The 25265-nt window shown below is 43.3% G+C and overlaps 2 protein-coding genes and 2 non-coding genes across 5 annotated transcripts; all 4 read right to left on the reverse strand.

Moving 5' to 3' along the window:
* On the reverse strand, positions 1-2643 carry LOC105889431 (ceramide synthase 1). The gene is made up of 5 exons (XM_031559935.1): positions 2395-2643; positions 2018-2173; positions 1280-1427; positions 888-1036; positions 1-707 (listed from the first exon to the last, which is right to left on the reverse strand). The coding sequence occupies exons 1-5, from the start codon at positions 2559-2561 to the stop codon at positions 596-598; spliced, it is 732 nt and encodes a 243-aa protein (XP_031415795.1). The 5' UTR covers positions 2562-2643; the 3' UTR covers positions 1-595.
* A 4647-nt stretch (positions 2644-7290) lies between these two features.
* Positions 7291-17825, reverse strand: cope (COPI coat complex subunit epsilon). 2 transcript variants are annotated; one of them, XM_012815384.3, is made up of 10 exons: positions 17663-17824; positions 17258-17320; positions 16840-16940; positions 15359-15511; positions 15190-15243; positions 15013-15094; positions 14665-14820; positions 14416-14484; positions 14219-14293; positions 7291-7510 (listed from the first exon to the last, which is right to left on the reverse strand). In XM_012815384.3, the coding sequence occupies exons 1-10, from the start codon at positions 17762-17764 to the stop codon at positions 7463-7465; spliced, it is 903 nt and encodes a 300-aa protein (XP_012670838.1). In that variant the 5' UTR covers positions 17765-17824; the 3' UTR covers positions 7291-7462. The 2 variants fall into 2 exon arrangements, with proteins under 2 accessions (XP_012670838.1, XP_031416013.1); XM_031560153.2 differs by lacking the exon at positions 7291-7510 and adding an exon at positions 7915-7985 and having other exon boundaries at positions 14167-14293; positions 17663-17825.
* Positions 17826-18483: 658 nt separating this feature from the next.
* trnaw-cca lies at positions 18484-18555 on the reverse strand. The gene has a single exon. It is a non-coding gene; the product is annotated as a tRNA-Trp (tRNA).
* Positions 18556-22742: 4187 nt separating this feature from the next.
* Positions 22743-22814, reverse strand: trnaw-cca. The gene has a single exon. It is a non-coding gene; the product is annotated as a tRNA-Trp (tRNA).
* Positions 22815-25265: the final 2451 nt, after the last annotated feature.

A 25265-nucleotide genomic window follows, 5' to 3' on the forward strand; every position in this document is an offset into this window, starting at 1 on the left:
CAGGACTGAATGTGGCTCACGCAATAACTTTCTTAATCTAGGAAATCAGTTTTAATTGACATTCAGTTAACCTCAATCTGCATTAATAATGTTTGTGTCATCACAATCGATGGTCCAACTTCATGTTTTATTGTGTATTTAAATGTCATGACAGCATCACACTCACTCCCCCATGTTCCCCTGGGTGAGCACATACAGCTTACGTGAAGACTGTGTGGTTAATAGTTGAAAGAGATGTCAGGGTTGAGTATATTGCTGCAAATTTATACAAAAAAAGTGTGCTCCAACATCTTTATCAACATTATTGCATTCACTTACAATACACACGTGTTTCTTTCAGTAGCAATCAGTCTTATTTAGGTCTAGCACCATAATGTAGATTTCTAAAGAGCAGGTATTAGTGTTTAAAAATCAGTACAGTTTAATAATGCTGTCAGTGCCAAAGGCTGATACACATGATTTTTCATGCATAGATGAAATAACAAATAAAAGATATTACTACGTGTTTCATTCAAATCTATTTTAAAATCCCATGCCCAGAAAGATCTATCCTGAGCCATATCTATTCATGTCTTAAATGTCTAAAATGGTCGATTTAATCTTCATTATTATGGTTCACCTGGCTGTAGATGCAAAATGGATAGGCATTCTGTCCTGGTGAGGCCTTCAAAGACTTTTCTTTTTGAATATTATTCTTCACTTGTCTTCTACAAGGAGAAAAATGTAATACGTAAATGTAACTCATTAATAGGCTATGAATAAAGGAATTACAACATATGAATTGACCAGTTGTTTTGGTTGCTGTATTGATCAAAATCAATCAATATGTATTCTTCAACTAGTCCACCCTATAGACAGCACATCTTAAGTTCTGTAACAGTCCTTACTCTTTGTCCCTGAGGTTAGGATAGTCTCCGTCATGCTCTGGTATGTTAAGCAGCCTGGCCTTCTCATTCTCATCCTCCTCATACTCTCGCACATCCTTCATCTCCTTCATCTGTCCAGTTAACACCTTCACCATGAACAGGATGACATACTACAAAGAACGAGTGCAGGTCCGTGAGACATATGAGACATGATATGAAGAAAGAAACATGATATGAGAATCAGACGTGATATGAAGAAAAGATCTGATATGTAGCAAACATTAAATCTAAGAAACAGACCAAAACCAAACCAGTGTCACAGAACCATGACTTCCTCTGCAACCCAACACATTTCTAGCGGATCCTAGAGACATAATGTAGGAAAGGAGGTGGTGGAGAGACAGACTACTCACCAGAAACCAATAGATATTCATAAGAAGGAGTGTGAAGAGGAGGGAGTTGAAGAAAAAATAGAAAGGGATATTAGGGACAGACTCGAGACTGGCTATGCAGGTGGCGTACAGCACTTTGAGAGGAAACCAGTAAAGGCGAAACCAAAACCTGCACGGAAACACACGAGCAGAGGCACTCATAAAATCAACACAGAGACAAGAATGAAAGTACAGGTAGAGAGAGAGAGAGAGAGAGAGAGAGAGAAAGAGAAAGAGAAAGAGAAAGAGAGAGAGAGAGAGCAAATAACATGCATAACTTCCACCAGGCCATTCACTGAGAAGGTGTTTGCCTGCATTGATTAAACTAACTGCTTACTAGCTTACTTTTATGAAATAGCAATTGCAAAAGGTTGATCAGCTGTGTTCAATACTGTAAAGAATATTTCATTTCTGATATTGGATTATACACCTCTGGACAACAGGCAAACTATTGTAATTATTGAAAAGAACAGGCAAACTCTCTTTCACTTTGCACCTACGAGAAAACAAGGTCTTATATACTTGTAATGACAAAATCATTAACGATAAAACGATACAAAAACGTGCACTAATTCCACAATAGTTCGGCAGTGTTTCTATAGAGAGCTTAGTTTGTAAACTGCTTTGCCCAAGGCCTATCCCAAATAATCACAAATATATGACTTCACAGATATCAGCACGCTGCCTAAATTGGATTAAATTACAGTTACAACCACTCACCAGGTAATGCTAAAGCTGATGCAAGTAGTGATGATTTCATTGATGAACCTGTAGGCCCCACCACTGTTCTTTAGGTACACATTGAGTTTGGTGAACTCAAGCTGAATGTCGTTGATGTCATGAAGGAAGAGAACCAGCACCCCTATTTTATGGTACCTGCGAAAGGTGTAGACAGTCATTAACAAGGCACACCTGTGTGTCTGAAAGCCTGCATGTATTTCCCTTTTGGGATAACAATTTGTGTGCTTTTCCGCAAGTTTTCTCAAACAGAAAGATTTTGTCTTTACAGTTTAATTCTTGCTCTCTGAACACTATCTTTTAAACACTGGTGAAATTTCAATGCTCCTTTAAACAACTCCTCCTGAAAGGTTGCTGACCTGAACGCATAGGAGAATGTGATCAGCACCAGTGTGACGACATGGTGAGTCACCATGACAACAGAATCCCTCCGCCATACATCCATGTAAAGTGAAGCATATATGGAATGTCCATAGAAGCTGCCCTGGAGCAGGTAGGCAATGGTGATGTCAGTGGAAATGGTCATTCCACTTTTCCAGTCTATGACAAAAACCAGAGGCAACAAGTGTCTAAGGTACCACTATCAAATATGTCTTTTGCAAATCCACCATGCAATGGACACTGTGCACTCTTTCGAGTGAAAGAGAAATAAGCCTTTTGTATTTTTAGGCAACCTGGTCTAAGTCATTCCTTTTATTGTCACAGTACTTTGCGTTGGATTGCCAATAGGTTGATACATTTCACACAGCAATCTTTTCACAATATGAAAAGTTCATCGCCATGACAAAGGCCGTCCTTTAATGTCTAGCAAACGTGTACCATGAAAGACAGAATGCGGGTCTTGAAAGAAAGTGTATTCGGTAAGAGCAGATAGGCACTGTATGACCAGGAAACTGAGTAGAAAAGGAACTTCCAAGCACTCTCTGGCATCTTGACAGCATCTTTGGGTTTGAGGTGACACCACTGGGCAACTGTCTGTAGCAGAAGAAAACAAAGAGAAAAAAAGTACATTATCCAGCCAGGGGAAAAGACCCAAGGCTGAAGTCTGTATTACAAGGGTGTTGTAGTTGAAGACCCCAAACCCTGGAATTTGGCTGGAGTTTATTCTGTTTTAATATGATTTTCTTCCATTGTTGCATCTCCTTCCATCTAAACCAATTTATAAATTTCACCATGCTCCTGTTTACAATTTCTCAGTGGTTTAAGAAAGTGCCCATTGGCATTCAGAGAGACGTGAATCTGTGAATAGAGTTGGCAAGGGATTCTTTCCCCTCAGTTCCAAACCCCCTTATACCCACAAAGCCGGGAGAGTATGAATCACTGGTGCCCATGGTAAAACGTTTGCAGTTTTCAGTTGCCTTGGAAGGGCTGACAGTGTGCAAATCCTGCGCAATAGATTATACAGTAAACCAAGACACTGACACAAATGTGAAAAGAACTCTCATGGTGTGTGTTACAGAAATCAGTTAAATGCTAGATTGTGATTAGTGCCTGTTAGTGCCTGCCTTGTCTGGTGAGCGTGTGTGTGTGTGTGTGTGTGTGTGTGTGTGTGTGTGTGTGTGTGTGTGTGTGTGTGTGTGTGTGTGTGGTCATCTCCCAGGAAATCCAGGAAATGTCCTAGACTTTTGGATTCAGATTGGAAAAATGCTGTCTCCTTAATTGACCAATTTAGCCTTGACTTGTGAGGTTAAATGGGTACCCGAAGGTTGGGATATTTTAGCTGGACTAAATAGTTGTGTATAGTTTGGCTAGTCTTCCACTGCAATTCAATTTGGGAAATAAGACATGGAAAAGGCTATGAAGGGCAAAAGTTAATTTTCAATACAATGTGACTTTACAATATAAGGAAAATAAAATAGTTTCATTCCAACTGTCCATGAGATTAAAGCAGAGCAATAGTGTGTTACCTGTGAAAAACATGCGGTAAATGTACGTCTTGTTATCGTCCATAATACCGCGCATAAACAGACAATGCCCACCTCGTTTCAGGTAAGACAAGCATTGTCACAGAAAGTGCGTTTAGAGAGTTCAAGATCACAGTTGGTGCAGTCTCTCATAGCACCACGTACCACGCTGTATCCTTGTGTTACGAGATCGGCGTATCCTGGGGCAGGTAGATGTGCCCTACTGTCACTGCTAATGACAACATCTGCACGATTATGACTCTCCATGTTACCATCAAATCACTCAATACAACATAACAGAACGAATTCGTATTTCTCTAAAGCAGAACTCCAACTTAAGGTTGCGCCTCCTTTTATAATCACTCCAAGAGATGGTCTGATCGATGGCAATGCTGAATATCAAATGTCATCCCATGCGATTATTAAAAATGGATACAGAAGTGTATGACTCATCAGAAACAAATGATTTAGGTGAGCAATTCTCTGCTGTAATATTTTGAAAAAAAGTCCATGTGCGCTTAATTGCCACGCGACTCACTCCCTGAGCAAAAATGGTTTATCCACATTTGTTCGCTGGTGATAGTGTCGGCCCATTCCGTGACATACTGACGATGTTGATGAATCTTCCTAGATCTGTCCAGGGGGGTATTCGTCGTAGCTCGCTAAACGGTTTAGCGAGCTAATTTTCAGGCTAAGATAAAAAAAACGCCCCTCTTTGGTTCGTGGAAGCAACTTTTGATAAATCACCATAGTTACATATCGATTAGCACTAACCTGCTCCAGGGCAGGCTAACTTAAGTGTAGCTGGATAAGCTTGCCACACCCCCGGAAAAAGGAGGGATCCCATTGACCAAGGACTGATATTAGAGTTAGATTAGCGGAGGAAGAGAGTTCTTTGCGATCGCCAAGATCCATTATTCTTGTATGAGCGCTACCGATTCAGCCGACAAGGAATCATTAATTTACAATTCTCGACCTTCTCGAGTCATTTATTGCAAACACCACATTGACTGTCTTGCGCTTTTTTGCGAGTGGTACATTTTTGTAGTGTCGGTGATGCGGAGAACAAAGCACTCATAATTATATGAGTGTTATTAGTACACCATAGCATATCATTATTGTAGAAAATGATTACGGTGGACTCATGATAAGAATAGAGAGAAATACAGACAATTTATTTTCACTGCTTCAATTTATTGCATTTGTTATTAATACATTTAGTCATTTAACAGACGCTTTTATTCAAAGCGACTTCCAAGGAAATGTAAAACTACATCGAGGAAGGAGGTGAGGGGATTTAAACTAGCAACCATGCAGAATCAAACCGGTAGAGAAAACCTCTGTACCAGCTGACACTTGCTGTCAGGTATGCATACATAGATATCAACCTATAAACATCCCAACACACCTTGCTCTCACAGCGGTGGTGGTGTTGAATTTTGCCATGATTATGGTCTTATATTCTTCATAAGAGTTCATGTTCATCTCCTACTCGCCAGCGGAGAAAAAAAGAGCCCTTTTCTTCGAGTTTAGAACCATTATACCGTTAAAAAATCATGGTTTTGGTGATTGACCTTTCCTGCCTTTTGAAGTAGGACGTGCACGCGCAAATGCCATGATAACTTTAGCCTGCTTGAAATTAACCACATGATTAGGATGCGGGTCAGCCGTTAACGAACCGATATTTGCTGTTCTCAATCAGCTCGCTAATCTTAACGGGCTAAAAGGCCAATTGATTAACTTAGCTTCAATCCTACGACGAACGTACCCCAGGGCAGCCGTTTTGTAATACTACGTTGTGGTGTGACTCAAGAGAATCGATCTATTGCAGCAAAAAATGTTCGCTGTTTTCGCATAAATTATTTACCGAGGTTTGCATAATTGAACGTAAATATTTTATGCGATTCTCCTCCATCTCTCGAACAAATGTCTCAACTTAAAGCAACAGTACACATTGGCCCTCATTCTCGAACATTTTCTGAAGTTTCTTCTGAAATGTTTCTTACGGGCTTCGGAAAAACAACGTAAGCAAAAGACATCCGCCAAATTCATGCACGCTTGAAAATGCGGTCCTACGCAGCAGAAGTTTTCTGGGCTGTGCTCCCCCGGAAGAGTTTTCTTAAATTGAAAGCGCGTTCTCGTGCTCCTGAATTTGCATACATACACGCCCTGCCAGCTCCTTATAAGGGCACGCAACCGTAGTGATGTGTGCAGTCGGAATCGACCGAATCTACACGAAAGCAACTCGTAAACGAGTCATGTCAAAGCGGTTTCGTGTACATTACATTTAGTCATTTATCAGACACTTTTGTCCAAAGCGACGTACAAGGGATAGAACAGTCAAGCTACGAGCAATAGAGACCTAGTGTAACAATAAATACTACTTTACATAAGAAATAGAAAAACGAAATAGGAAATAAAAACGAAGTGCAGGAATGTAACTGCTATAAGTGCAAGTTAAGCACTAGTCGAAGTGCCAGTTAGGAAGGGAGGTGCTCTCTGAAGAGTTGGGTCTTCAAAAGCTTCTTAAAGGTAGAGAGGGACGCGCCTGCTCTGGTAGTGCTAGGCAGTTCGTTCTACCAACGTGGAACTACTTGAAAATTCTGGATTGCCGTACTTGCACAGACGGCAGTGCCAAACGACGCTCACTAGACGAGCGCAGCATTCCGGCGTAGTCCTTTTATTTATTTTATGACATCACGGTGCCTCGTAGAATCATGACTATAGGCCTACATGTGAAACGTAATTGTTAATGATACTTTAATCCGAGGATCTGCAGAGTTGATGTGAACGCAATCACCAACGATTTCTCACAAATTCATTAACACGGAGAGTTTTCTTAAATTTCGTTTCTTAAACGAACGGGGCCATCTTGTGGTTTTTTAAGGAATCGCATTTGAGAAAACTCTGGCCGAGTTACGACTGCTATTTCGAGTTCGGAAAGTCTTCTGAAGTTCAGAGCAAATCCCAGATGAGAAAACTTTCATGAATGCCGAATGTTGTCCTAAATCCAATTCCTCTTAAATTCCTCTTAAATTCTTCTTAACTGCGTTCGAGAATGAGGCCCTATGTGCATATCGGCATGGTCGTGTTCCAGCCTTATATGTCCTCGTGTTGAGACGCATCATTACCATGACTGTGCTTATCTGTGATTAATATTATTCTCTGCCTTCTGCCAATCAGCTGAAAGACAGGCATCCCTGCCTGCAAACTAATTTGCTGGGGTGATACACATTGAAGAAAGCTGAAGATATGGTGGAAAAGTGGCAGAAATTTGTAAGCTGTGCACAGAAAATATAAATCATGGACAAATGATAGAGATCAGTATCACAAACTCACCAGACATGGAGCTCATGTGAAGGGCATCAATGTTTATTGTGAGGAATGTTTAGTCTACACATACAATAAAAATGTACAATAAAGCAAATTGTATTAGAAAAGGTGATCTTGCCATGATGGTAACACAACAGGTAAAGAAGAGCAACTGCAGATGTACATATTCCACAATAGCGCAGTCTGCACCTCAAGCACTGGGAGCATACTGCATAGCAAGCCTGTCAAAGTCATTCTCCTGTGGAAGAGGTGTGGACAGAGATACACAAAGAAAGAAAGAAAACAGACTTGTGAAAATTCGAACAATTCTTACCAAAGGGTCATTTCATATGTGATCAACAGATGCGAGCCATCTTGGGTTTGCTTCACACTTTATGTAAATAATGTCATTGTACCCAACAACTTTTGTGCAATATTTTTTTGACTTGTATCATCTTTAGTTACTGATCAGTGGAGGCTTTTAAAAGGGGCCGTGGCCTGCAAAAAATGGGATGTTTTGTTTATGTAGCCATGTGCTTCTGTTCCTTGTGCATCTGTCTACGCCCCTCACCTGATTCAGAAACAGGTGTGGGGCGGAGACAGAGACACAAGAAACACTAGTTGTTGGGTACAATTACATTATTTACATAAAGTATGAAGCAAACTCAAGATGGTCAGTCAGGACATTTTTCTAAATCTGTTGATTTGACATGGAATTACCCCAAAGTCATACATTGTTAAAACGCCTGCCTCCACCAGCTCTATCCAGTTGGGCACCCCACTGTGCCGGCCATTCACGGGACCTGGGGTCCATGAGAGGTCATCCTATCATTTGATCCCAGAGTTCCGTGGGGCTCGTGCACAGTGGAATTTCACTGACCATTTGGTCAAACCCAACGGTTTCAAGGCTCCCCCTCAGCTCCCCTATATAAGCCTGACCCACCGCTGGCCAGTGTGTGGGTCAATAGAAGCTGGAGAGGAGCATTCTCATCAAGGAGTAAACGGACAATCCATTATCAAGGACATTCACTTTCGTCTTGCCGTGCGTCTTTGTGAATGTGAGTGTTTGTATATAGTATATGTGTGATTTAGCGATTTAGTCTATTAATATCAGTGTAGGTAATATCTGTTAGTCATTTATATAATCATTCACTGTCTTGTGTATTTCACTCCGTTACTGCTAATTCACGTGAATGTTAGTAACGGAGATAATGGAATGTTCACCGTTACGCGGCACGGTGTTAAAGACAGATCCATGTTCAGATCATTGCCGTGATATTCATTGTTATATCATTTGTTGTATATATCATCTTTATTGTATTTAATTGTATATATTTGTCATTGTATTATTTTCATAGAAACCACGGATTCATGTCTATCATTTCACGGTTCAAACACGGATTAAATCAGTCAGTTCACGGTCATTCACGGTTCAATCACAGTTCATCGTCATTCATGTCCATCCTGCCATTCAAGCTTGAGTGTGTGCAATAAATACTCCATTACATCTGTCATCATTGGGACATTGAAATCATTCTCGTTCTAACCGGACAGACCTGTGGCGATTGTCACCCTTTTCACAACTAGCAATACAGTCCTTTTTGGGGTTTATTCAATTCATCATGCCCCCCTATTTTATATGGTCCTTCGAGCCGGAGTTTACAATTTCTACAGTCGCAGGATGTCGATTGCCAGAGACAACACCCGTGCTCGCCGTGGGCCGTCAGCCACGGTACTTGATGACTTCTTGCTAGAATGCCAAGACGTCACCTTACACACCATTCCAGACCAAGCCGTTGGTGGAGCCATCAGTCCAGCCATGAGGACACTCTAGCCACCTGCTGGACAGAAGCAGTCAAGCCCACTCCGAGGCATTCTCTCAGCTATCAGGGAGATGAAGGAGGACAATCAGCAATTAAGCTGGATATGCAGCAAATTGTCCAAGCCCTCTCACCACGTGCATCAGATGCAGCTCAGCTTCGCTGCCGCATCCAGAGGACGACCCCACGTCGCAGACAGTGGGTATCCTATTCAAGGCTTCCTTTCCCGGACTTCTCGTCCCGCCACTGACAACCAGGCAGCCCTTCCTTCCGCCAGCGGATGACCTGCAAGGTTTACAGAGGCCTACGTCTCATCATTATCAGCTGGTTGCCCAACGGATGATGACACGTTCCCGCACCACCTCCGCCAGTGTTGTACCATGACATGGTCAGTGCAGCAACACAGGGATCTCCGTGGCAGGTGCAACGCCACATCATCCGCCACCACAGCTGGTAGCTGAGCTAACTGACCATATGCGGAGCATGCATATGCGTCCAGAGCACAGCCCAGCACCTCAAGCACTGCAATATAATGTGCCAACGCCGGAGTACATGGAGCCCTTCACGCCTCCACGTACATCATCAGTTCGTCCTCACAACCCAGCATCATACCCGGTTGCTGGACTGAGGCCACTGGGGCAGGGTCCTTACGATGGGCCACCTACTCCTCCCGACGAGAAGCACCTACAGAGGACCAAAGCCTCACATCCCGTGCTTCACGCTGAAGACCCCCGCCAGTTTGCCCGCCTGAAGCTGGCATTGGAGAACATCCTGCCTGCGGATGCAACTGAGCGGTTTAAGTATCAGATCCTAGTCGACCACCTGAAGCTGGAGGATGCTTTGCTGATAGCAGACTCTTACTGTAACAGCCGGTATCCATATACAACACGATGGCATCCCTCACAGAGCTGTATGGCCAGCCACACAGACTGGCTCTGCAGCGCATCAATGAGGTCCTTGCTGAATCTCCAGTCAAGAGCGGGGACAGCAGGGGGTTCCGCCTGTTCGCACTGAAGGTGCGGGCCCTTGTGGGGATGTTGGACCAGCTGGGGAGAGAAGGGCGAACAGAACTGGAGTGTGGCTCACATGTGTCACGGCTCTTGTCCAAGCTGCCACATGACATGCGCACCCAGTTCAAGCGCTACGTCGACCCCATTCGGACACCAATCCCCACACTGCTGGACTTCGCTGAGTGGCTGGAGAAAGAGGTCCGAGTGCAGCGATGAGGTGCCATTCACGCACTCCAAAGCACCGATGGAGGAGCGATCAGACCGCCAGAGAGGCGCCAGGGCGAAGCAAGGCCCAGCGACACGGTCAACCACTGTCCTGCTCGGACGTGACCCCCTGTAAAGGCAAGCTATCCAGCACAAGCCCCATCACGTAACACAGAACCGCCCAAGAAGTACTGCCCGTTCTGTGACGATATCCAGCACTTCTTCAATCAGTGTGCAGCCTTCAAGCAGCTGAACAAGGAGCAGAAGGTGAACTGGATAAAGGATGGGAAACGGTGCTGGAGGTGTGGAAGGGACCACCAAGCAGCGCAGTGCTATCTGAAGGCCAGATGCCCAAAATGCAACGGGACCCACCTGGAAGTGCTGCACGACGTGAACGCCAGACCAGAGAAGCAAGCCCCCACCATTCAGCATCCAGTCACGTACTACCTCGATCCTGCCAGGAGGGGTAGCTGTGTGCTGCTGAAAATGGTGAAGGTGTGTTTGTTCAACGGCGACACCAAGATGGAAACCTACGCCATCTTGGATGACGGGTCAGAGCGCACCATCCTGCTACATAGCGCTGCTCAGAAGCTGGGCCTGCAAGGACGGAAGGAGGATCTGGCACTCCGAACTATCCGTCAGGATATCAGGTCTGTGCCAGGGAGGTCAGTCAACTTCTCTGTTGCATCAGCCAGTCAACCACACAAGCGATACAAAATAGAGCAGGCTTTCACTGCGTCTGAGCTGGGCCTCTCTACCCACTCACACCCGGTCAAAGCCTTGCAAAGGACATATCACCACCTCAGGGGTCTGCCCTTCAGTCATTTAATCAGGCCCAACCACTGCTCCTCATTGGCTCTGATTATCCTCATCTGATCACCCCGGTCGAGCGTGTGCTCCTAGGCCCACCAGGTGGACCTGCAGCGCTGAATACACGCCTTGGATGGACATTGCAGGGCCCTGCCAAAGTCCTCCTTCATCAATCCTCCACCCCTCAATGTCTATTTACCAGAGTTCTGACTCCCACCACTGAGCTGCTCCAACATGTGGCTCAGCTCTGGCAGATGGATGTCCTGCCCTACCGTAATGAGAAGCTCATTACACGGTCCAAGCAGGACACAGCCGCTGTCAGAACACTGGAGGAGAAGACAGTCAGAGTGGAGGTGGATGGCATTGACAGGTATGCTACCCCCTCCTGTGGAAGGAAAAGGTCCCGCCTCTTCAAGCCAGCACAGACTCCGTACTGGGCCATCTGCGTGGGACTGAGAAACGGCTGTTTCATGAACCGGTCCGCGCAGAGACTTACAGTAAGGAGATAAAGAAGTTACTGGATGCTGGCTACATCAACAAACTTCCCCCTGCTGCAGTGCACACCAGTGATGATGCATGGTATATTCCCCATCACATGGTCCATCACAACGGCAAGGACCGCATCGTGTACAATTGTTCATTCACACACCAGGGTGGCAATTTGAATGAGCAACTCCTTCCAGGTCCCACACTAGGATCATCCTTGCTGGGAGTTCTGCTCCGTTTCAGGCAGTACTCCACTGCAGTGAGCTCTGACATCAAGGGGATGTTCCATCAGGTTCGTCTCCTGCCTCAAGACAAGCCCTTCCTGCGCTTTCTGTGGAGGGACATGGAGCGAAGCAGGGCACCAGATGTGTATGAATGGCAGGTGCTGCCATTCGGTACGACATGCAGTCCATGCTGTGCCACCTTCGCTCTCCAGAAACATGTCCTGGATCACAGCAGCCCGGAGGAAGATACCCGCTACTCAGTTGAGCACTGTTTCTATGTTGACAATCTGCTGCAGAGCTTTGCATCAGTGTCAGAAGCCAAGCAGCTAGTCAACAAGCTACAGCCTCTACTCCTCTCCGGTGGGTTTGAGCTACGCCAGTGGGCCACCAATGTGCCCGCCATCATCAGTCACCTGCCATCTGAAGCCAGATCAGAGAGCTGTGAGCTCTGGCTGTCACACGATGGATCTGACCCACAAGAACGGACACTGGGACTACTGTGGCACTGTGCATCAGACACCCTCACATACCGGCTCCGTCAATCAGAGCAGACTGAGCCCACCATGCGGAGCATCTATCGGGTCCTAGCCAGGCAGTACGACCCACTTGGCCTCCTCATCCCATTCACCACACGGGCCAAGATCCTGGTGCAGTGTCTTTGGAGCAAGAAAAGAGACTGGGATGACCCCCAGCTCCCAGAAGACCTGCTCCAGCTGTGGCACGCTTGGGAGGGTGAACTCCATCAGCTTCCGTCACTTTCACTCCCAAGGTGTTATAGTCAGCCTGGGACTGATGTGTCATCATGTATACAGACCATACATGTATTCGCTGATTCATCAGAGAAGGCTTATGGTTCTGTGGCATATCTCAGGACAGTGGACCAGGCAGGCAACATCCAAGTGGCCTTCCTGGCAGCCAGATCAAGAGTAGCCCCAGTACGGCAGCAATCCATCCCCAGGCTGGAACTATGCGCTGCACACGTTGGTGCCCAGCTAGCTGCAGTCCTGAAAAAGGAACTCACCCTGGCCATAGCCAGCATCACACACTGGACAGATTCCACCACAGTTCTGCAATGGCTGCAGTCACAGTCCTGCCGTTACAAGGTGTTTGTTGGCACCAGAGTAGCTGACATCCAAGAGCTGACAGAAGGCAGTCCCTGGCGACATGTCAGATCAGCAGACAACCCTGCTGATGACATAACCAGAGGCCTGACCCTGTCTCAACTTCTGGGTGAGCACCGCTGGATCAACGGCCCATCATTCCTTCTGCAGGATGAGACTACATGGCCAGCAGAACCAGACTTTGCAGCATCCGAGGAGTCCGTGGAACTGCGGAAGTCACACTTCTGTGGCCACGTTTCGGTGACCCCTGCTTCGTCACTTCCAGATGCAGGGGGTTTCAGCAGCTACCAAGAGCTGCTGGAAGCCTCTGTCAAAGCACGTCATGGGGCGGCTACGCCCACTGTCCCCACAGCAGAGGATTTCAGACAAGCTGAGCTTGATCTCATCCGGACGGTGCAGAGGGACTGCTTCCCGGAGGAATTTCTTCTTCTTTCAGGAGGGAAACCTGTCTCTGCATCCAGCAGACTGCTCACCTTGGCTCCTGAGTTCGACTCAGGGGTCCAACTGATCCGCGTGGGGGGCGGCTCCGCAGGTGCGAGTCCCTGGGGAAGACACCTTGCACCCCATAGTGCTGGATCCGCATCACCCCATCACCAAGCTCATTATTCAGAATGGTGACAGCCGACTCATGCATCCAGGCCCGGAGAGGGTGTTTGCTGAGCTACGGCGACGGTTCTGGATATTGAGGGGGAGAGAGGCCGTCAGAAAGCACCAGCACGGCTGTGCTGAGTGCCGGAAATGGCGCAGTAGTCCAGTCATCCCCAGAATGGCTGACCTGCCCCCATCCAGCTTGCGGCTTTCCAAGCCCACTTTCTACTCCACAGGTATGGACTGTTTCGGTCCATACCTCATCAAGATTGGACGGAGGACAGAGAAACGATGGGGCATCGTTTTCAAGTGTCTGACAACCCATGCAGTGCATCTTGATCTGCTAGCAAACATGGATACGGACGCATTCCTGATGGCTCTACGTCGTTTCATCGCGCGACGAGGCAAGCCGCATGAGTTGCTATCAGATCAAGGCACAAACTTCAGAGGTGGCAACTCAGAGCTACAGGATGCCTTCAAAGCTCTCACACCCGAGCTACAGGCCCAATTGGCTGGTCAGCAGATCAGCTTCAAATTCAACCCCCGAATGCCCCACATTTCGGTGGGTCCTGGGAGAGAGAAATCCGGTCCATTAAATCTGCCCTACACACCACCCTGGGAGCTCAGTCGGTTGCGGAGGAGGTTTTGATGAAAATGGACAGGATGCAATGTAGCTTATAAATATTCTTAAATAACTTCCTCACCTTGGCAAAATAATCCCTGAGGAAAGGGTGTGCTTTGTGGGCATCTTTGAGCTGAGACAGATAGCGGTTTGTGACCTGCACAAAAGCACACAGTGACTTAGAATCAACAACCATAACAAATAAAAACAGCTGGCCTAAATGTCAAGGTCCTTGTGCAATCCCTTGTAGCGATTACTCAGAGGGTAACGCATCCTCACCTCAGGCGGCTTGCCCACATGCTGGGTCAACACAATGAGGTTGATAAGCGTCTCAGGGTGGCCGCTGTCCTGCAGAGGATTCAACAGACATCAGTTAGTGAGCCTCAAATCCCAAAAAACTTCATTCAAAGTAGAATCATTTAATTCTGCATAGTAGTCAGCTGACAACAGTTAAAAGGCTTAGATGAATCATCAACGTGGCCACCAGTGATATTCCAGACACTAGAGCTTTGGCTGTGAAATGGTTACCTTGTCCAGGGCGTCCTGAAGAACCCCCTCCGCCTCCTCCCACTTGTTCTGGGCCATATGGCAGGCACCCTGGCCATTCAGGAGAAGCAGCGTGGGAGAGTACTTGTCAGCCATCTCCTGAAAGATGTAGAACGCGTCCTGCAGTTTCTCTCCTCCCTATTGGGAATGGCACATAAGATAGGACATTTGTCTTTACTTCAACCTCACACTACACAAGATCCCACCTTATTTAATAGAAATAACAGAGTTGAACCTGACACTTGTGTAGTTATGAAACTATGCATCCTAATCTAGACAGTATGTCGGACTTGTGAGGGTTAGCCATCAGTGAAATAAGCAGAAACTCACAACGGCCAGATTGACCCAAGCTGTGGCAAGCTGAGTCAGGGTGGCATCTTCATCCTGCTCTTGCATCTTCTTCAGCTCTTTCCTGTGATAGTGTGCAAAGTCACACTGATTAAATCCAAAACATGTATTTCACTAAACAAAACAAGAAAAAATATAAAACAGTTGAAGGGACGGTACCTTGCCAGATCGACTCGATCCAACGACAACAAAAGCTGAATAGTCATGGCCATGCTACAGAGAAAAAGAAATCTCTCTTTTCACCAAAGTAACAAGCGCTTTGCTAATATTTTGAAGGGTAAACAACTTATTGTTATTGTTGTTGATAAATTACAGTGGTAGTACATACCACTCTAGGCTGTCCCCCTGGTGGAGAGTTCGGAGTGCAGCATCTGTGTTTGATTCATGGAAATAGATGGAAGCTGCCATGAGCAGAAAGGTAGTGTTGGCCACATCTACACTCTTGGCCATCTTTTTATCAAGCTCTGCCACAATTGCATCCCTGAGGAAAGAAGATTTTACATTAATAAAGATCAACTGATATGAATAACATGATTGAGGTGGCAAAAAACTGATAGCTCCTGAGAATTTATCAACAGCTATTTGATTACTCTGTTTAATAATGGCATATATACATTGTAAATGAGAGGGACAATGAATAGGCAAATAGCCCAATATTTGATCTAACTTCTGTAAAGTCTGAAAAACATTTACACAAAGATGAGGTTGTTTAAGGTAGGGAAATTATGAAAACATCAATGCAATGCAGATAAGCTAACATTAGACAATCTAATCAAAGCTTACTATAAATGTTCTCACTAGTTTATGCACTTAGTTCAGTAATAACTCAGGTTAACAATGATGAAAACATATGCAATGCGTGATGTGACATTGGATTAGAGCTGAATGCGAGCAACAAGATTCCAGTTATCCAGAAGGACGGGGGGACTTCACAATGTTTATTCACAACATTAATATCAGAGTAAGCCCTTACCCCACTGATGTCCCATTACTTTTCTCAGGATTGTTAAATGTCTATGTGAATCATCCGCAAGTGGTTGGGATCTCTTTGATCACAAAGTGACTTTTACGGGCGAGTTGATTTTGAGAAATGAAACTTTGTTTGTAGGCTATGCAGCAAACGGTAATGCCTGGTTGCTTATTTGCTATGCTTTAGCAAAGATAAACAAACAGTGGCAGAACTCCATTTGTATGAAATGATAGCTAGTCATGTACAAGATGAATAGCAAAAGGTAGAAACACTCAGGGTAACTGTCCAGCTTGGCAGCTTGGCCCACAAATACACAAGTTTAACTTCACACATTCTAGCAACTGCCAACTGTTAAGATGGTTCCCTAAACTAGAGTTAGATAGCTTGGTAACTGCCATAAGACCTTAACTATGACTGTGCCATGAATTATTGTTCTATTTTAGTCGCTATTCTAGAAGTCTTAGCTGGCTGTCTCTCGTCTCATGGAGGTTCACGCTCAGTATTCTGTAACATGCTGTTTCATGTGGGAATGAAGACAAACAGAACTTTGATGTGATTGATGGCTAAGTGAGAATGGCAATTCGTAATTTTACAGATTGTTTTTATTTGACAAGTTAACAGATTTCGTATGTGAAAGGGGTTTGTGGTGTGTACACACTGGCACAGCATGTCTGATGTTCATGTAAGAAGTACAATATGGCTGTTTTCTTATGAAACCAAATAATTGGTATTAACACAGCGCTCTCTCTCTCTCTCACACACACACACACACACACACACACACACACACACACACACACACACACATTGCTAGTATGGTAATCCTTAGAGATCCTTACCTTTTGCCTTCATTGGACAGGTAGTCTGCAAACATCCTCACAGCCTGCAGCTCCTCTGAGGAGCTGGGCTTGATGTCATCCATCACAACACCATATTTTCTCTGATAGGGGTAAAGAGGTTAAAACAACAGCAGATTAAAATCATTCATATTTGTTTTACACCACAAGTGCTTTAAGGAAATGATTGGATTAGGATTTTGTACACTTCACGCATTTGGTGTAGTTAAACAATCCAAGAAAGGATTCTCCCGCTATATTCTACGTAGGTAACACCGCTAACCGTGTACAATCAGGTTAAATGATTACCAAAACAGCTTTACAGTAGGCATCATACACATGTTGTTTCAAGACATTGGATACTCCACATCATATTATCAAGCACTAAATTCAAACCCTAGTCTGTAATGACGACACTCACCTGAGCGATGTATGCTCTGTATAAGAATATGTCTCTCTCTGCTTCTTTTTCTGGACTTGATGGCTGCAAAGTGAAGTATTTAGCGACAATCGTGAGGACTGAACAATTGATAAAATGAACAACATCATCACTCATTCTTGAAATGCTTCACGATTCACGAAGATTTGTCTTGTCACTTCTGCGGCTATCCACTGTCATTTTAGTTTCAGAGAAATCAATCACATATCGTACTCAGATCCTGCTTCTCATAATATATATAAAAGTGTAAGTTATTTAATGTAGCGGTTACACATACAAAAGCCGATGATTAATGATAGAAAACTCGGTTAGCCTATTTCATGTTTAGGTGGTGAGAGGGATAACAGCCATTTCGCTGGCTTGTTAGGACACTAGAGTAATAATCACCTTCACTTTCTGAGCTTCGTTAATGCAGTGTTGATAACTTCCAATGTAAAAAGCATTTTTGACATCGAAGAGCTCGTCAACTTCTCCCTGTTGTGTAGCCATGTTGATGAAACCAGGAAGGTACAAGAGACACGTCACTCCGGGCACGTCTTCACCGAAAATGGTGCTGGAAAATGGAAACCCCACAGACTTCACTGCCACCTTGTGGTCTGGATGTTATATAGGAACTGTCATGCAGAAAAAAGTAAAGCACAACTTACGTTTAAATGGCCCATTTCTCATCGTGACATTACGATAATATAAACTTTGGGGCATTTTTTGGTCCAACAGACTACATATAGCAAAATGTAAAAGTTAAGTGGCTGGTTGCAGAGATTTCAAAACTTCAGATAACATTTTTCCCCGAATTCTGAAAAAAGGTTAACACTGTAGCCTTGAATACTGACATTTGATTTGATTGAAACGTATTGCTATGGGTCTTGAGAAAAACATTTGTGCATAAAAAGTGTAATTAGAATATTCTTATGTCAATAAAATAGCTGTCTCAAACTACGCTTTGTAAGTGTAGAAAAACTGATAACCAATTGTAAACACTATTTGAACTAATTAACTTGATGGCATTATTTATTCATTTTTGTATAGCTGTAAACAGTTCAGGCCTACATCTCTAAATACTTCCCATGCTGATATGTCAACAACACAGGATCTTGAAGAACAGAAGAATTAAGTACAATTTGTCAAGCCGAATTCCGTTAGCTTGACAACATGTCACTTGTGACAACATGCTCCCGTGACTCTCGCTTGAGGGAGCATTAAAGGAATGACCCCGACGTGATTTGAACACGCAACCTTCTGATCTGGAGTCAGACGCGCTACCGTTGCGCCACGAGGTCATACGAGATAATGTGGCACTTCCAGAAATGTACAAAGACTTCAAAATACCTGTGACACACACACATTTATAGAAACATACCTATATCGTATAAAATAACAAATAAAAAAGGGCGTGTTTGGTTAGTCTGGGTGCCATAAAAAACGTCCAGGTGAGGTGACGTCTTCTGTTCTAATGATTCGTGCACTTAAGAAAACAAATGTAGAAAATGACATCTTGTATTTCAAGATTTTCGAAGCACTCCTAACAAATAAAAATGACATGCTTACGGGCACATTTACACACCTTAAAATATCTGACAATATTTGTATTCATTTATTTTGATTAATTAAAAGTTAACAATCTTGCTGTGTGTGTGTGTGTGTGTGTGTGTGAGTGGGGGGTTCAAAACCTAATGAAGCTATAATATAATATATATATATATAAATAAATAAATAAAAATAATGATCTGGGTGATGATGATCTGGAGAGTTACCCCTTGGTCAGAAGATGGCTGACTGCATAGAAGTAGCAGTGCAAAATGGTAAAATGGCACAAATGGCACCCACCCCAGCTCACAAGAGCACAGTTAACCACATGCATCGGATAATACTGAATGTGGGAAAGCATGCTGTGGACATTCAAAGAATATAGGTCTACTGAACACAGGATGGCACAGGATGTGGCTGGAGGCAGCTGTAAGTTATTGGAGACTGAATGTTTTTAGATAGCATATTATCAGTTTCCACTTTGCGCATCCTACATATTACAGTGATTAAGGTGCTTTTGTTTCATGCATCATGAATTGTACAATAGTGTTTTTTGTGTGACATAATACTCTATATATACTGTGCATATATAAACGGCCTTGAATTTGAATTTAGCAGCATTATTAAGTGCACTACTGACCTAGAAGGTAAGGATGACTGGTAAAAAAGTTGAATTGCCTTACAATGTTACCCTCACCTCCCAGATACAGGTGAGGAAAACAAAGATTTTTGTTGCAGTTGAAAGACAGTCCCTCACATGGAACTTGTCTAGGTCAAAGGATATGGTGAACTAGTTGGCAAAACTATAAAGAAGCACCCACACTGCGGTTCACAGAGATAAACAGTTTCAGCAGTCTAGTGTTGGTGTTCCTACTGCAGCTGACACAACAGCAGAATATCCCAAGATGATGGCAAGCCCTGAGATACCTGCCGAGGGCTCAATCAAAGAGGAAATCTCAACCCAGGTGACTCATTTAATTCAGTACGAAACAGCAGTGACAGTATGCTTCCTACTTTATTTCTACTCCCTGGATACAAAACAAAGTCATTACTCTTCCCCTTTGCTATATTTTTGAAACTTAGTTCTTTAGTTAGTTGTTTTTGTGTATTTGAGTAATATTTTGAAGATTTATTCGCAGATGAACCTACCTGTTTAAAGCCAAGATGATGACAATGGTCCGGAAGCAGTTGTAGAGGGTATGTTTAGATCACAAATGACACAATATCAATAACAAAAATGTAATCTACAGAATTTTAATGATTGAATATATCTCCCATAACATAAAGACACCTGTGCAGAGTTTTCCTTAGCTCCCAGTGGAGGCTCTGTGTCCATGGACCCACTTGATGCTGTTAGCCAAGACAGTGATGGTGACACTCCTGAAGTAGTTATAGATGGTATGCTTAGTTAACACAAATCTCCACTGTCACTGCCATGATATCAAGAAAATATAATCTACCACACTGTAATGATTGAATATGTTTCCCATGTATGTTGTACGTCCCTTTGAAACTTCACATGAAGGCACTTGATGGATACTTCTGAAAGAGCCTCTCATTGTCCACCTCTACTGCAGTCTTTGAATCAGGTATGTTGATTTGATATAGGTAGTTTGAATGCACATACAGCAATTTACAAGTAAAGCTTCTTTGTTTTTTATTGTCTGATTTATACTATGAATTTGATTTATTTTCACAGCTTACTCATCTGTTGGTTCAAAAAGAGGAAGCGCCTGAAGATTGTTTTACCAGTAGGTCACACACAGCACAATAAACAATACTTTATTATAATAATGCTATATTATAACTATATTGCTTTCTGTATTGCTATATTTCTATATTGCTTTCTACATGCAGTGATCTTTTTCTTGCTAGTATGTTTTGGTATCGAGAGCCGTCATATGTACATGGTGATGGGCAAAACTGGACGGAAGATCTTCAGTGTGAACGAAGAGGAAAAGGAAGACAGTTGCCAGTGCTGTGACTCAAAACATTCCTTCATCATGCATGTCACAGACATCACTGGCCATCATGTCATCACTCTAATAAGAACAGTTGTCTCAAACCTCCCAATACCTGAGGTATTGGGATTGTATACTATTTGTAGTTATTTAAAGGTGCAGTCCGCGATTCTGGCGACAGTTTGTTGCTATTTGACCTCAACAGCAACAAGCCCCCCCTTTCTGTGCTTTCAAAGCAATGTACTGATTGGCTGGAGTTGTTTATAGCTCAGCCAGACCCATATGTTTGCTTCCCATTTACTATGCCAGGACTGTGCCAGGACACACAAAACAGACAGTTAGAGATTGAAGTAGGCTGTGCCTTTAATTGGTTCATTTGTTTGTATTGTTGTTTATAATGTATTATTTATACTAATTTATTTCATAATCAAAAATGAAAAATCTGTGTACACACTATCACTTTTCACTGAAAGCTCTCATCAGTTCAGTAGCATAACAGAGAAAAACTATGCCATGCTAGAGGCCTCCGTAGCTGCCCTGCTCTGCATTTCTAATACAGGAAGTTCAGTTGTTTAACTTAGAGTTTTCTCTTAGAGAAAGTAGATTTTTTTTCACACACTTGTTTTTTCATGCTCTGTAGATGGAGGTCCAGTGTCCTCCAGGCCTTCCTATAGGATATGTCAAATGCAACAATTCTTTCTTCTGGCCCCGACTGACCATTTTAGATGAGAGAAGAGAGCCAGTGCTGAAGATAGCAGGCCAGTCATGTCTGGGATGGCGATGCTGTTGCAGGATGACTTTCCAGGTAATCCATGTATTATATGATCTACTACAGAGCTGATGCAGTAATTAGTTACTTCAGTCAAATCAAGTAATTTGGGATCTTTCAGTGTGGCATCATGCAGGTCATATACAGAGGCATTATTTTTTAGTAAGAAGAAAAGGTTCAAAAACTGCGTGGGAATGAAATATTACATGTTTCAAAAGTACAAAGAAGCATAAAAATCTGCAGCATTATATTCCAACAGATCAAATCACTGGATGGAAACGTTGTCATAGGGAACATATCCAAATGTGAAGACAAACACGACTATGAACTGCAGTTTCCACTGGATATGGATGTCACTCTAAAGACTGTCATACTGGGGGCATGTGTTTTAATTGTAAATATTAGTCATATGTTTATGTGAATGATATTCCCTTTTTGTCATTACGAGAAAATACAATACACATTTAAATGTTGCAGTAAGCATAGACTTAATTTAACCATACCTTTTTCTGCAGGACGACATTTTTTAAAGAACAAAAAATACCCATGGTGAGTATATTATATTCATAAGAAAGAAAGAAATAACTTCAAGAGATGGATTTTCCATCAGAATTCAAGAATATGAAATACATAATACGTAAACAAAATTCTTTCCTTTATATTGCAGATTTGCAGGATTTTCCACTTCTTCAAATGCTGAAGTAATGGTGGATTGTTTCCTTACATGGCATGATATTTTCCTAATCCAAAACATTTCAAGATAATTAAAGCTCTGATGTCATTTAAAATAAGACATGATGCTATGGGGTTGATAATTGCAATTGTAAAATTATTAATTTAGTATTAATGCTCTGGTAGGGTGAAAAATAAACAACTCACAGTAATTACCTCTATGAGCTTTCATGACTTTTTGTCCATGGCCTCTAAGCGAGTGTTTTGATTTTACAAATCTCAACCCCCCAACTAAGACACAGGGCATCACAGAAGTAGAGCACCCCTTTCATAAGGTTTACGAAAAAGATCACAAAAGTAACGCAGATTGAAATGTAGGCCCCTTGAAATGTTTTAATGAAATACTGAAGAAATGTAATGAACTGAACCGGACTGTAATTCCTATTGTTCACACACTTGATCTGGTTAGAGACAAGGGTGCCTAGAGGAGAGTGTTACCTGCGTTATATTTAACACAAGAAGTGATAACTTAAAGAATTGACCCCGACGTGATTTGAACACGCAACCTTCTGATCTGGAGTCAGACGCGCTACCGTTGCGCCACGAGGTCCTCAATTTGTACATTGGCTCCGATCAGTGCAATCAGGCCATCAAGTTCTTACGACGGAGAAAGTGAATCATGTGAGCTTATTGCTTAAATCGCGGCGCTTCTCTCCATAGACATATATACATGTCTATGCTTCTCTCCATTAGCGTGACATTGGCTTGAACTTGTGTGACGTTACGTTACCAAGTTACGCAGAACGACGTTCCTCAACATCACCCCGCTGAAGATACAGATACTTCATGTCACCGTCAAAAAACTAGAGGTAGCTGATTATTATAAGCAGTAGACCAGTAAGATATGTTATGGGCTGCATTTTGAGTGCCAGCAGGGAGCAGAAATCCTATTTCAAATACATTTCACATGCTTCAGCGCTCAGCGCAACACAAAGATGTTGCCTATAATACATCATTAAAGTAAAATGATTGCAACAAAGTAAAAAGATTAGACAGACACATAGCTCAAATAACTTGACTAATGTATTAAGCTTGTGGCACACGTGTGGCATACAATATGAAGCAAAAGGCACAACTTAAACAAATAACAGCAACAAAACATGCTGCTAAATGAACACAACTTTGTAAAAAGACGATGTCCTTGCAGATTGCATTGATACATCCATCACTTCCAAAATACTCGAAAACTAGCGATAGCTAACTAGCAATAACGTTACTGGCATTGATCTGTCTGATTTTGATCTGACTGTATATGACTTTTTTTCTTAGTCACGGGGTACAGGTCTCGCGGTTTTCGCATTATTCCAGTCTAGTTGCCAGGCAGATTTCGTGAGGCACATCTGAAAGTGCCCCACCGCTCAATGTTAACTTTGGCCTGTGTGGTTCACGCTCATTGGTGTTTCCATGGTAACGGTGGGGCAGCGTGGGCTGTTGCCCCACCGGAAAGGGAGGGACAGCGGAGAGCAGCATTTCACAGGGCAAGCACACAGACAGAAAAACACACGAATCAAATTACTCCAAAACAAGACTATAATGCTTGTGAGTCAAGTTTATTCACACACATATTCACACTACTTTGCATAAAAAAAAATCTGCACAACAGCGTCATCTGGATCTGGTGGGGCAGTGCTCCATCTGCCCCTAATGTAGAAACGCCACTGGCTACTTCTAATAAAAACAACATTGCTATGAATGGAAACAGCAATGTGTAACTACTATAATGTTACTCTGAGCTGAAAAAGGCACACGTCCAAGTATTCGCAGTGATTTAAGTAGTTGTTGAAAGCTTGTATCAGTTAGCTAACCATCTAGTTAGGTTGCTATCTGTATATGACGCCTGACCAGCGATGTTAAGCGTCATTTCATCGTTTATCATACAGCTACTGTAACTGATCATGCATAATATGATTGCTAATGATAACGATAACGGTACAGGACAGGAGTGTATGTTTATGTGCTGCAGTGTCTCAGTGTATTGTTCAAAGCATGCTCACATTCAGTGTTTACTTGTTGACAACTGTACCTATTTGCTTATTGTACCTGTTGTATTGTGACTGCTGCATGACTGCTGCAGCCTCCTCCCTGACTGCTTCCAGCATGCTACAGCCAGGTGTCCCAGCCTCTCCTGATGTGTCTGGGTCAATTCATAATTGTGTATAAAGAAATAAAATCACTGTATCTGCATTTTGTCCCACATATGTTTTCATAATTTGTCGCTGATCAGTTCTTTTTTTTTTTTTTTTTCTCAGGCTGTGGATGATTCTGGCGTGCCAGGCATGGACCGAGTTGACCGCACTGCAGAATATCTGGTGGAGTTGAGGAACCAGCCCTCTCTTGCCCTCACCAACCAGCAGGTCAGGGACATTTATTGTCTTACTACTTTCCCTCTGTGCCCTGTCATACATATTCACACTTGCATATGTTTTTGTCTTTTCTCACGGGCTGCTGTTTTCTCTCTCTCTCTGTCCAGATGGGATTTCATCCTTAATGACTACAGGAGGATCAGGCAGCGCATTCTAGCCAATGAGGCTGTTATGCAGCAGACCACCCTGCAGCTGGTGGACTTGAGCCACACCACCCTGGTACAGTGGCTGAACAAGGGGGTGTAGAGGCAGGGCAACGTGGTGGTGATACAAGGACTGGACCTGCCCAGCCACTTGTCTGTGGCGACTGACCCTCTCCTCCCTGCTAATGTGTGCCCACCATCAAGTTTGTAATAAGACAGTAAACAAATAATTCTAAAATGCTGAAATATGTCAATCCAAGCCAAGAATCTGCTGACAGTGTTCATATGCTGGTTTGCCTCTCACAATAGTTGTCACAATTGAGTGTGGTAAATTTACTGTAATTGCAAATACAGTAAATTAGTGTTTTGTCAGAAACCGAGAATAACAATTTTCACTTTTTGCAATGTAAATTACGTAATATTTGATCAAGACACTATGGCTATGTCCATACACCCAGCAGCCATTGCCTCTAAAAGTGACATCTGGTCCTGTGG

This window comes from Clupea harengus, chromosome 22, assembly GCF_900700415.2.
Source record: "Clupea harengus chromosome 22, Ch_v2.0.2, whole genome shotgun sequence".
Taxonomy (NCBI): Eukaryota; Metazoa; Chordata; class Actinopteri; order Clupeiformes; family Clupeidae; genus Clupea; species Clupea harengus.

Coding starts and splice junctions, on each gene's coding strand:
- LOC105889431 (XM_031559935.1), bottom strand. CDS start 2,561: ATGACCATTTCCACTGACATCACCATTGCCTACCTGCTCCAGGGCAGC. Junction 2,174..2,394: donor ACATTCTCCTATGCGTTCAG/GTCAGCAACCTT, acceptor CACCTTTCGCAG/GTACCATAAAATAGGGGTGC. Junction 1,428..2,017: donor ATCAGCTTTAGCATTACCTG/GTGAGTGGTTGT, acceptor GTTTCCGTGCAG/GTTTTGGTTTCGCCTTTACT.
- cope (XM_031560153.2), bottom strand. CDS start 17,764: ATGGCTACACAACAGGGAGAAGTTGACGAGCTCTTCGATGTCAAAAAT. Junction 15,512..16,839: donor CTGTCCAATGAAGGCAAAAG/GTAAGGATCTCT, acceptor TTCTTTCCTCAG/GGATGCAATTGTGGCAGAGC. Junction 15,095..15,189: donor GATCGAGTCGATCTGGCAAG/GTACCGTCCCTT, acceptor ACACTATCACAG/GAAAGAGCTGAAGAAGATGC.